General features: G+C 38.9%; 1 protein-coding gene across 6 annotated transcripts in view; it reads left to right on the top strand.

Moving 5' to 3' along the window:
• Nucleotides 1–13,043, top strand: part of nalcn (sodium leak channel, non-selective) — a 65,183-nt gene that overhangs the window by 25,682 nt on the left and 26,458 nt on the right. For all 6 annotated transcript variants that reach the window (XM_025903666.1, XM_025903664.1, XM_025903665.1 and 3 more), the window contains 5 exons: nucleotides 3,125–3,256; nucleotides 4,956–5,123; nucleotides 9,825–10,016; nucleotides 11,362–11,499; nucleotides 11,967–12,041. In XM_025903666.1, coding sequence (XP_025759451.1) covers nucleotides 3,125–3,256; nucleotides 4,956–5,123; nucleotides 9,825–10,016; nucleotides 11,362–11,499; nucleotides 11,967–12,041 — 705 coding nt within the window. The remainder of the gene's footprint in view (nucleotides 1–3,124; nucleotides 3,257–4,955; nucleotides 5,124–9,824; nucleotides 10,017–11,361; nucleotides 11,500–11,966; nucleotides 12,042–13,043) is intronic.

Here is a 13,043-nt window from a genome sequence, read left to right as displayed (position 1 = left end):
GCTGCTTTTTAGTTTGCTTTATTAGGAAGCTAAAGGTTTCGGTTAAGGTTAGAGAAAGTCAGAATTAAAACAAAAAAACAATATAGACATATAGGAGACAGAATACTGGCAATGATCAAGACATGCTACCAGTGCCATTGAGTCTGTTTTCGGACTGTAAGAGATTTTTGTCAGGTAAACATAAGTGCGGTAAAACAGCATGCTATATACCTGTCATTCTGTAGCTTGGTTGTGTAAGTTTATCTAATAATTCCTCATCACTTCACTTGTTTTCAAAGCAAACTGACTGCAGATCTGGATTTCTAGACTTTTGAGTTTGTACTGTAAGTGTCCTTGTGTGTAGGAGGGTGAATGGCAGGGGGCCCGTTTTCCTGGGGCGAATTTGATCTTTCCAGCAATGTTGCAAACGATCTTCATCTGTCTTAAAGTCTTCCTCTCACTTTTCACTTTTTCAGTCCTTCCTATTGCTAATCTCACATGCAAGTCTTTTTTTAGGGTGAGTCGTTCTACCCACTCACATGCTGTTCATCCTGCCATATACAATATGTGCAGTTTAGGGCTGTGATCACATCTGTCGCATTGTTTCCAAAAGAATGCGTCATTACCGCATTTTTCTGAAAGAGCAGTCTGTGTTTCGGATCACTGTGGGTCAGTTTCTTCACATTCTCGTTTTCCGTGATTATTTTCATCATGTGACGTTGTCGGAGGCTTTCAAAGCCTCTGCTTTTTTCAGGGTAAACAGCATATACTTATTGCTCCCTTTTTCTTGTTTTTGCCTGTCTGAATGCACACTGATTCTGATGTCTGGAATAATGTTTCTCATAGTATTTAACGAAACCCCCTTAATTGCTTTTAAATTTCATGTAGGACTTTTTGCTTTTCTGTACTCTGGGTATGTGTATGTACATATACAATGTATTCCAGGTGGGCACTTAAAACTAAATTGCCATTGTCTTGTTCTAAATTTAAATACCTGATGTCCATCATACAGGGTGTTGAAAAGGTACTGGCCCATTTCTTATTTTTTGCACATTTTTCACACTTAAATTAGACGATTTATTAAGGGGGAATGAAGCTCTCCAAACCTACCTGACCCTATGTAAAAAAGTAACTGCCCCCTCTTGTTAAATCATGACTTAACATTCATTAGCAACATGTCTGGAAAGCTGAGTTCACTTTCACTAGCCACACCCAGGTCTGATTACCGCCGAACCCGCTGAATCAGGAAACCACTTCAACAGAACCTGTCTGACAAAGTGAACAGAAAGAAACTCTAGAACAGATGAGAAATAAAGTCAATGACATCTATCAGTTTGTAAAGGGTTACAAAGCCATGAGTTGCATATGGCATAAAAACTAACACAGCATTTCATAAAATAAGATCATAGCAACAGTAAAGCATGGTGGTGGTGGTGCATATTGTCTTGGGTTGTCATAAAATCCTAAAGGAGACTGTCCGCCCATCAGTTCATGCCCTGAAGCTCAAGCACAATTGAGTTATGCAGCAGGACAATGATCCAAAACGCAACGGCAAGTCCACCTCTAAACCTCCAACCCCCCAAAAAATAAAACAAAATAAAGGTTTTGGAGTGGCCTAGTTAAAGTCTCTAGATTTAAATCAGATTGAGATGCTTTTGTCATGACCTTAAACAGGCTATTCATCCTGGAAAATAGGGTTGGGCGATATGTAAAAATTTTCCAACCGTCAATCGTCAGTCCAATAATCGACGATGGGCGATATATTCGCGCATGCGCAGACTTTTTGATGGGCAGATTAAAGTAATCATGCACGGACTGATTTGCGTGTTTACAACACAAAAGAAGTCCAAACATAGACGAACTAATTTCCCCCCAGAATTAGGGCTGTCAGTGTTTATGCGGTCATCACGATTAACGCGATTAAAATTTTAACGCGCTCAACCCATCTGGAGCGCAGAATGAGCAAACTTTGGACGAACTGGACAAACTGCCCGAAATGCGTTGACAGAGACATTTCAGGGATTTTGACTCAGTCTGCGGTCCAGATGGGTTAATTATTAATCACATTAGTCGTGATGGCGCACTCTGAGGAGGGTGCATTTGCTCGCAGATGAAAGAGTGTGCTGTTAAAACAGCGCTATTTTTTTTCCTGTTCACTACTTCTATTAGCTCCATCATTATTAGCAAACTTGCTCATGGGCAAATAAATACATAAATCGCCCTTGTAAAAACGATCGCCGATGGGCTCAGCCTATCGTCGATAGTCGATATATTCGTCCAATCGCCCAACCCTACTGGAAAACCTTCCAATGCATCTGAATTATACAGTTCTGTTAGGAAGAGAGGGACTTGCTCCATAGTGATGTAAAAGACTCATTGCCAGTTATTGAAAATACTTGATTGCAGTTCTTGCAGCCAAGGGTGGCACAACCAGTTATTAGGTTTAGGTGCCAATTATTATTTCACACAAGGCCACGTAGATTTGGATAGCTTTTTTTTCCCCTTGAGAAATGAAATCATTACTTCAAAACAGCATTTTGTGCTTATGCTGGTTATCTTTGTGTAATATTAAATTTTATTTGATGATCAGAACCATTAAGTGTGACAAATTTGTAAAAACAAAAAACACCCAAGAAATCAGGAAGGGGGCCACACTTTTCACAGCACTATATCTCCTGTAGTGTGTGTTCTTTCAAACCCTGTTTTTTTTTACTGCAATTGGAGCTATATCCAGCTGTTTAAATTGAAAGTATATTTTTGTGTTATCTTTTGTCTGTGCTAGTTCATTAAAATATCAGATAAACACAAACGCTAGCTGAGCAAGTCACAATTGCAGATCTCTTATCAAACACCATGCAATACATTTTTTGTTTTCTCAGTCAAGGCAAGCGGGGTTTTTTTCTGTGGTGTTTTTGTTTCCACTGACAGAGATTGTCCAAATTATCAATCAATCTGTCAAAGTCTGAACAGATTGGACTGACACAGTCAACTACTGTCCAACATGCTGAATTGAGGGAAGCGTTCCAGACTGACTCGCTGCCAGCTAATGGTCTAAATACTAATTGTCTCCTGTGTCTATTTGAGTAAAAGAAAACAAAAGCATTCCTGCTATTCTACTTCAATTACCTTTCTGCTTTTCACACAGCAAATGATGCGGTCATCTGTGTTCCACATGTTCATCTTAAGCATGGTTGCTGTGGATGTCATCGTTGCTGCTAGCAACTATTATAAAGGCGAGAATTACCGCAGACACTATGATGAGTTTTACCTGGCAGAGGTGAGATTTATTTATCTATATATATATATGAATGCAAATCTATGACAATTGGACCAATGTTAAGTTATTTTTATTATTAATTTTAATTAAACGCAGAGTATTCTGTTTTGAGATTAAACAGCTTTACGGTAATTCTTGTTTTTGTTTGTTTTTGTTTTTGTTTTTTTACTTTCATCGTTTTAGAATATACACAAGTGTAGGGCTGCTCGATTATGGCAAAAATGATAATCACGATTATTTTCACTGAAATTGAGATCTCGATTATTTGACGATATTTATTTAACAATAACAATGTATTGAATAATGGCTTTAAAGATTGTCAAAAAATAATATAAAATAGTGTGCAAATACTGATAACAGTGCAAATGTTTGCAATATAAAAAATAAATGAAAAATGTAAACATCTATGTTTAGTGAACTTCAAAATACTGCACAATATTTGATCCACGTCTGACTCCGCGAACCCACAATGTTTCCACACCACTGAAGTCGTTTTACCTCTCTTTTCAACCAACGGCATTCTTTCTTCAGCAGCCATTATCCTCTCCTCTCCAAATAACTTCTGCTTAGCTTCCCGAGCTTCCCTCGGGTCCTCTTAATTGTTGTGACGCGTGTTCGAAATGCAGAGAGGTGCGCTCGATTTGCCACACGGAGCAGCGCGAGAGTAAAGCACGAGGGAGGTGCTAATAATCGGCTCAGTCATTTTTAATGATCGTTGAAAGCCCAGATTGTAATCTAGATTAAAATTCGATTAATTGAGCAGCCCTACACAAGTGTGATACTGTGTGTCCTCCAGGTTGGTTTGATGTCATCTGTATGCAGGTGACATCACACCAACAATGACGATAAGGAATGTGCCCACTATCCCAGTCACTTCACACCTCACTCTCTTTTACAGCTGGATGGAGGTGATAAGAAAAGGGAAAACCCACACAAAATATTGCCTTCTGTCTCCTTCCTTTCCTATCATGCAGACACCCATCTGCAGATTTGTTCTAATCTGTGTGAAGGATTTTAAGGGTATATAGGAACCAGGCATTCGGTTTAGAGAAATGCATGTTTTACAGAATGTCTCAGATCCTTTGCATGGTAGTCCAGTGTTTTACTATTGCTGTCAGCTCGACTAGAAGATACAGATTTAAAATAAAAAAGAAGCAAAAAAAAAAGAAATTATTTGAGAGTGCATTAGTGCACACGGAATAGTGAATTTGCACGTGTGAGGTCACTGTGAACAGCATATGGCCTCCTTTTTTTCAAATACTTTTTTCAAACAGTCAAAGTACTGATGTAATACAGTGGTAAACATCTCACTGCCCTACATTTGTTTTGAGCTCTCTCTGTTTCTGTTGGATGTTTTTGGTTGGACACATCCTCTCAACTTCTTAGTGACAGGGTTGTATTATTTTAAACAATATAATCATCAATATTTCATTTTATATTAAAAAACTGTTTGTTTTTTGTGGTATCCCAGCAAGCTTTACAACAGTGCATTGTATTTTGTAATCATATTTCATTTGTAAAATTTTAATCAGAATCTTTCAAATATATGTACATGTACTTATTAAATGCAGAACGAGTTTGAATCAAATTTGAGGACCTGTAATTTGTAGCCATAAATAGAAGGTCATCCACAGAATATTATATATGCGCTCCTGAAAGATGTCAAATGCAAAAAGGGATTTTCTCCCTTCTGTCCTAGGTTGCATTTACTGTGCTGTTTGACCTAGAAGCTCTTCTGAAGATCTGGTGTCTAGGCTTCACTGGCTACATCAGCTCCTCTTTGCACAAGTTTGAATCTCTGCTGGTGGTGGGAACCACACTGCACATCTACCCTGACCTCTACCATTCCCAGTTTACCTACTTTCAGGTATGGTTGCACAACTACATGCATAAACATTTTCATGCATTTTGATTGAAAAAGCATGATTCCATACACATTTATCAGTCCCATGAATAACAGATGCTGTGAATCATTTTGTAGCTTTCCCGTGATCATGCAAATAAACCATATCACTAGTCTCTGTTCTTCCATATATTTAAAGTTATTTCATGTTTTGCTGTGACAATAATGATTCCAAATATATCAGGAGCGTGTCTTTATCAGTTCTGGGGATTGGAGGAGCCCTCAAACATCACATGTCGGGTTTACGTTCTGCAACATTTTTTGGACTCTACTTAAAAAAATGTTGTTGGTGTGAAAAATGTTAATAAAGTCAGAATGCAAAACTGTGCAGAAGAGTTCAACTCTATATGTAATTGCAAATAGAACAAAGACACAGTATCAGATGTTTAAACTGAGAACATGCTTATTTTAAATTGAAGCCAGGAAAAATGTTTTAAAAGAAGTGGAGGCAACAATAGACAGGAGAAGAAATCTTCACCGAGGGCCAGGGCTGAAAGCCAATACTGAATGGCCGTCTCGAGGATCTTCGGGCCCTTGGGCTGCATTGCATTAAAAACAGACGTGTAATCGCTGCACAGGCTGAGGAACCACTGTTAATGTTGTTTCTGCACCCACAATATGTTAAAACTCTTCTGTGTAAAGAAAAAAAACATATACAAACAAAAGATCCCAAAATGGCAAGTAATTGTTTTCCTCAGTACCCCATTGCTTTTGGAGTGCTGCTAAAAGAATATGTGATGCAACACAGTAGCAAACAGGCCCATGTCCCAGGCTTTTTTAGTCAAATAAAAAAGAAATGTCCATTTCATCATTTGATTTGTTGTCATCAAATAAAAGTAGGTTTTAAGTGATTTTCAAAACATTGCCTTTTACTTAAGTCTTAAAACGGAAACATTTAAAGTTAATCCAAAGCCAATTCAAAGTATATCTTTAATCAGTCTGAGGATCTGAGGGGAACACGCAAAGAGGTAAAATTACCATTCACAGTTGTGATCTGACTGGACCCCTGAATCCATGAATCCATCCACACAATCTACAATTAGATCCATATATATTTGGACACAAGTTTGATTTTCTTACCTGTTTACTGAAACATATTCAAATTATAGTTACATAATAGACATGGACATAATGTGTAGACTCTCAGCTTTCATTTAATGGTATCCACATTCAAATTGGGTGAAAGGTTTAAGAGTTTCAGCTCCTTAACATGTGCCACCCTCATTTTAAAGAGACCAAAAGTAATTGGATGATGACTCAAAGGCTGTTTCATGGGCAGTGTAGGCACTTACTTTGTTATGTCATTGTCAATGAAGCAGTCAAAAGGCCTGCAGTTGATTTGAGGTGTGGTGCTTGCATTTGGAAGATTTTGCTGTGAACAGACAACATGCGGTCAAGGAGCTCTCCATAAAGGTGAAACAAGCCATCCTTTAACTGCAAAAACAGAAAAAAACCCATCCTAGGAGTGGTACATCCTGATAAAGAAAGAAAGCACTGGTTAACTCAGCGTCACAAAAAGAAATGAAACGTCCCAGGATGAAACCTAGGAGTTTATTAAAGCAAAGAAGTGGAATATTCTTGAATGGCCAAGTCAGTCACCTGATATTAACTGACGCGAGCATGCATTTCACTTGTTGAAGACTAAACTTTGGACAGAAAGGCCCAAAAGCAAACAGCAACTGAAAGCTGCTGCAGTAAAGGCCTGGCAGAGCATTAAAAAGGAGGAAACTGAGCATCTGGTGATGTCCATGAGTTCGAGACTTCAGGCTGTCATTCCCAGCAAAGAGTTTTCATCCAAGTATTAGAAATGAACATTTTATTTTCAGTTATTTAATTTGGCCAATTACTTCTGAGCCCCTGAAATGAAGGGATTGTATTAAAAAGTGCTTTATTTCATCACATTTTTATTCTTTCTTTTTGTTCAGTCCACTCAATAAAAGGTGAAAGTCTGCACTTTAACTCATCTGAGTTGTTTCATTTAAAATTCATTGTGGTAATGTAAAGATGCCTAAACATATTTAGGGACCTAACTGTGTATTTTCTGATGACTAAAATGTCTTTACCCCAGGACCTTGTTGGGTTCGAATCCACCACTTGGCTGTTGCCTTTCTGTGTGGAGTTGGCATTTTCTATCCGTGCTTGTGTGGGTTCTCTCCGGGTACTTGGGCTTCCTCCCACAGTCCAAAGACATTCAGTTAGTAGGATAAGGTTAATTGGTGATTCTGAATTGCCCATAGGTGTGAAAGTGAGTGTGAATGGTTGGCTGTCTCTTTGTGTTAGCCCTGCGACAGACTGGCGACCTGTCCAGGTTGTACCCTGCCTCTCGCCCTAAGGCAGCTGGGATAGGCTCCTGACCCCCTGCGACCCTGAATTGAATAAGTGGGAGCGGTTTGATGGATGAATGGATGGATAAAATTAGTTTAATATTAAGTTTTTCTCAGTCTTGGGTAGATATCTGATGTTTTCAGTGATATTTTCAGTGAAAAGTTACATTCTGGTTATTTATTGCTATTTTGTAGGGATCAGTTATGTGACTTTTGCATATGAGCCAAACAGCTGGGATGTTATTCTGTTGGTGGAAGCAACAGTGTATTATGCCTTTGGCCTCACTTTTGTAGAGGTGCTAGTTGTAGTGCTCCATGCTTTTTTTTTTTCTCTACAAATTCTGTGTTGTCCTTGAATGTTTGTGTGGGTGTGATCTGACATCCTCCAAAATGGTTTGCACATTTTTTTTTCTTTTTTGCATTCCAGTGTTCAGGCCAGAAAAACAAATGGCTCATGAGGGAAGGCGCCTTGTTGCTCTAACAAAGCCTTTAAATATTGTATCGGACCAAATTTGAACCCATTGACCTTGATCTAGTAAGTATGACAGAGCTGATGTAAAGCTCTGAGGATGATCTAACGGGAAGAGGCTTCTCGATGGGTTTTTAATGAGCCCTGACCAAACAATCTGCCCGCTCACAATAGCTGCCATTCCCACATGTGCAAGGCTTTCAATTCGAGACCTGGAAATATAGAGATTAGCTGTGGCTGAACAGTTGAAAGCTACAGTTCACTTGATATTTGTTACACTGCTATATCAGTTATTCCAAAATGAACATTGTATTTATTTTAATTCTGTTAAGTGTGATTGAATTTATGTGTATGGAAAAAATGCCGTCGGTGGTTGTATACAATGTTGTCCATTTTTTTCTAATGCAATTACTTCATCCTTTTAACTAATAAGTAATTTTTCTTTTAGAGAATCTGTAATTTAAGTGCATTACTTCGGCCCCGCTCATTGATCACTCTTACTTTTCATCTTTTTCCAAGCAAGTTGCACTTTAAGAAGATGACATTTTTTCATGAGTAATTAATTTAAATTTTCTGTGCTCAAATCAGGTTTCTGTCTTGGACAGAAACTAGAAGAAACTAGCCAAAGAAGTTTGTGTATTGTCTCTTTTTTATTTAGTTCTGTCTAACGGGGCATTTGAAAAGCTTCATTCTTTAGGTTCCTGCTTACTGTACAACTTTGACACACACACACACACACACACACCAAACAGCCAAAACAGCCCATATAAATGGGTCCACTGCTCAAATTCCAATCATTGGTATTTATTATTATTAATATGGCTTTAAATGCTTGCTTGGGTATCTTTGATATCTTTGACAGTGACAGTATGGCACATCACACAGTTTAGTTTCGTGCTAAGAATTGCATTGGCTTGCATGAAGCCGGATTCAGAAGCTCAAGCACCAACCCAGCTGGAAAACGTTTCTGTGGGTGTCATTTATTGTTAATTATCAGTGTCAGATACACTATATTATTTGGCATACAAGAACAAGGTTTTGATTAAGTCAGCATCATCTTGTCGCCAAACCAAGCTGCTTTTTTGCTAATGTCACGTCTGGTTTTAAGGAATGGAGATTCGTTTCAGTCTTTTGAATTGCCATAATGGCAATACGTCAATGTACCTAATATTAATTCTGAGAATAAAAACAAGACAACAGCAGCTTTGTTGTTTGAAGAAGCAGGGGGGGGGGACTAATTTTGCTGGTAATTGCCTTGTATCCTCTGTGGATTTACCCTTGTTTGCTTTCTCCTTTGCCTCAAATTATTAATTTATTTTAAAATAGACAGTTGCTATCATAGTATGTGTAGAGCGGAACATACTTTGTATCACTTCTGCTATGAGTGTTATTACTGTCTTTATTTTTATTTTTTATTTTTTACTTGAGGCTTCCTTTTAGAACTGTATCCTATGTTTGTCTTTTTTATTTTGTTGTATATCTAGGATATAGGAGAGAGCCGTTTATTTGGCCTAGTATGGGGTTCTAAAGAAAAGCCTGTGGTCGAAGGCTTTGCAGAGAGGAGCTCGATCAATAGCTACTCTCCGATCCAAGCCTGACAAAGATGCATTACCTTTTGGGATTGTTGTCACCACAAGCAATTTAGGGACTAATCCCACTGACAGACCACAGTATCACCTCACTGTTACCACTGGATCAAGTTTAATGCGCTCACTTTTAAAATCAATATGTAATCAATGTGCTGCTATGTTTGCTTTTTATAACCATGATATGTATTTTAAATTCTTCCTGAAACCTAAATTATAAACTTTATGAAAAGGGGGGCACAGAAAGCAACCTGATGGTAGTGATATGTCTTTTTCTTTCCCTTAGGTGTTACGTGTGGTGCGCTTGATTAAGATTTCCCCAGCTCTGGAAGACTTTGTCTATAAGATATTCGGGCCAGGTAAAAAATTAGGCAGCCTGGTGGTGTTCACAGCCAGCCTTCTCATCGTAATGTCTGCTATCAGCTTGCAAATGTTCTGCTTTGTGGAGGAGCTGGACCGTTTCACCACCTTCCCCAGGGTAAGCAACCTTGAAGCTTATGTATATTTATAGAGCCAAGATTGTCTTGTCTGTGGGTTTGTGGTCATTCTTAATTCCTTAGACATCTTCAGTAACCATGATTTATTTGAAGAGACTGTTTGGTAGGCCGCCATCAAGAGTTAAAATTCAGTTTTTCTTTTGTCAGCTTTGTCTCAGCATGCTGTTCTTAAGTTCTTAAGAAATTAAGAAAAAGCAGTGCTGCTTGCATTTCCATTACACTGCCAGGCAGCCTCTCTATTGTGTGTGCCACACTCAGCAACCTTTTCAAAATTGCCCAAGGTTGTGTTTTAATAACATACATCTTGTACCCAGAAGAGGGGACCTGTGGGGTGGAAAGGAATAGTTTCTTCTCAGGCAAACATGCAGTGCAATTTAAATTGAACTATTCGGGTACATAAACTACACCAAATGGAATTTATTTATTTATTTTTTTATGAGCAGCTCCAATAAGGAAATCTCATGCATCCAGTGGGGAGGCCCTGCAGATGCTGATAATGGGTAGCATGACAGGTCGACAGATGTGGCATCTCCTTTGATTTTTAAGTGCTCACAAGCTTCTCTCTCTCTCATTAGCGACGTCTTTCCATCCCCTATTTTTTTCCTTCTCTCCTTTCCAACGTTTCTCTGATCCTAGGCACAGCGGGATATGAAGGGCTGCTCATGAGCAGATGCCACTTGTTTGCTGTGTTTCCCCTTCCCTCTCTTACTTTCCCTCTTCTGTTTCACACACTCACATAGATGCACCCAGTCACGTCATACTTAATCATGTTTGGCTGTCTTCCCTATGGGCAGACCTGTTGTTGGGTTTTGTCTTTATGTGCAGTGACTGGGACATTGTAGCAGGTGGGAGGGGCAGAGGCGGTTGGGGTGGGCGGGGGTGTGGGGCCGGCTGGGTGGGTGCCGTCTGAAGGAGAAAGGCTAAGAAGAAAGTGCAGGCGAGCCATTTGACTCCAGGGGCTGTCGTGTCGCAGCTGGCTGTTCCCTACACCTTCATCTGACCTCTATCAAGTGCATGAGAGGGCAGGAGACCAGAGGAGAGGGGAAAAAAGGAAAAAGCTGTCTCCTCGCTTTTTTTCTGCATTGCTTATGTTTGGAAACCTTAGTCACACGGTTGTGAAAGATGGTCAGAAGGAGATATGTGCGTTAGCTGTGTGATTTGCTCACCAGTGAAAGTGAATCTTTCTGTCAAATGTCTTCCTCAGTTTGATTTCCTTCCTTTTTGCTTTTGTCTTTCTTTCCCGCTCTGGGCTGCTTTCACTTTAGTTGGCTTCTCTGGCCTTCAGTCTCGCTCACTTGCTTTTACCCTGTGCTTTCCTCCCTTCAGGCATTCATGTCCATGTTCCAGATTCTAACACAGGAGGGCTGGATAGATGTCATGGACCAGACCCTGGTGGCTGTAGGTCATATGTGGGCTCCAGTTGTAGCCATTTACTTCATCCTCTACCATCTGTTTGCCACCCTGGTGAGGAAGAAATGATGCTGCATGAAATGTAAAGTTAATTAAATAGGCTGACAATAGAAATCTATATTAAAACTCTGTATTCTGTGTTTTTGCTCTGTTAAAAACTAGTTAGAAGTTTAAAGTGGCCAAAGGATACATGAATTTCTTTCTTTATATTTTCAATTAGTGCCATGCCCCTTCATTGTTCTCTCAACTGGCACATCTAATCACAGTTAATCAGACTTGCAGGCGTAAGAAGTGCTGACATTTCAGTGTTTGGCCTTCTGATACGGGGAGCCATCAGACAGCACAGACGCTCTCTAGATGACTCACAGCTCACTCTAGACAGATAGGATGTCTCCCGTGAGAAAACGAGCAACAAATACAATTACTGAGCGGACTCCATACTTGAAAACATCTTATTATTACTTTAATGATATTAATGACACATGAAATGTTCAATGGCACTTTGTCTCATTGCATTTTAGATTCTGCTCAGTCTTTTTGTGGCTGTTATTTTGGACAATCTGGAGTTGGATGAAGACTTGAAGAAGCTCAAACAGGTAAGAAGTTTATATCAGATACAGAGGCTCACCAGTTAAATGGAAATGCTGACTGTTCAAATGAATACTTACCTCATTCCATCTCATAAGCCAAGTTTAGTGTGTGATTTTATTTATTTATTTTTTAATATAGGATGTACTAGCCAGTCTTCAAATGTTTAGATATTAATATTGCCTCATTAAGAACACAAGCCTTGCTGGCAACTATTAAAATCTTTGAAATTCAAGTTAAAAACTAGCTAAACCATCCATGGGCTTTGCAGACTAATGTGAATAAAGCTGGTGTCATGACAGTGCTTCGCTAAGCTACTGTGATTTGCCTTGGCGGTCTCGTATTTACTATGGCAATGTACTGTATTGTATATCAGTGAATCGCCAACAGCTTTGTGAGGGGTATTTTCAGATTTTATGTGTTGCAGTGTTGTACTGGAGCTCAGGGATGCTGTTTTTATATGGGCTTATTTGCAAAGCTGTCGAGTCATCTATAGTTTCTACCTTCTCTTGTTAATCTTCTTTCTGCTTATTTATTCTTCTGCTGCCATCACATCCTTTTACAAAGGAGTAAAAAATTGTTATACTGATTGAGGCAGTCCACTGATTCTTTTACCATTTGTTTTTTCAGTATGTTTAGCACTGTTTTTCAAAAATGAGGTGCCACTGGTTTTCTTTTGAAAGCTCTTTTGCTATATTATTGGATCCAGTATATAGGTAGGGTGACTAACCGTCCTCTTTTTTTGCACTTGTTCAATTGTAAAAGCCTATATGACATTTTTTATTTCACCATTCATTACAAAACAGCCCGCGCAGAGAAGACATTGTTTACATATGTTAAAGTTTTCTTTAAGCAAACAGTATTATTAAAGTTCTTCACGACTGAGCCAAGTGTCCTCTTTTTTGGAAATCAAAATATGGTCACCCTCATATAGGCTAACATGAAAAAACCATTGTGTAACATTGTTCACACGCCACACTTTAACAACAGATTCAACAGATACAATATGG

The sequence above is a fragment of the Oreochromis niloticus genome, linkage group LG16 (genome assembly GCF_001858045.2).
Source record: "Oreochromis niloticus isolate F11D_XX linkage group LG16, O_niloticus_UMD_NMBU, whole genome shotgun sequence".
NCBI lineage: Eukaryota > Metazoa > Chordata > Actinopteri > Cichliformes > Cichlidae > Oreochromis > Oreochromis niloticus.
Note: the sequence above shows the minus strand (reverse complement) of the source record. Positions and strands in the feature narration are given on the sequence as shown.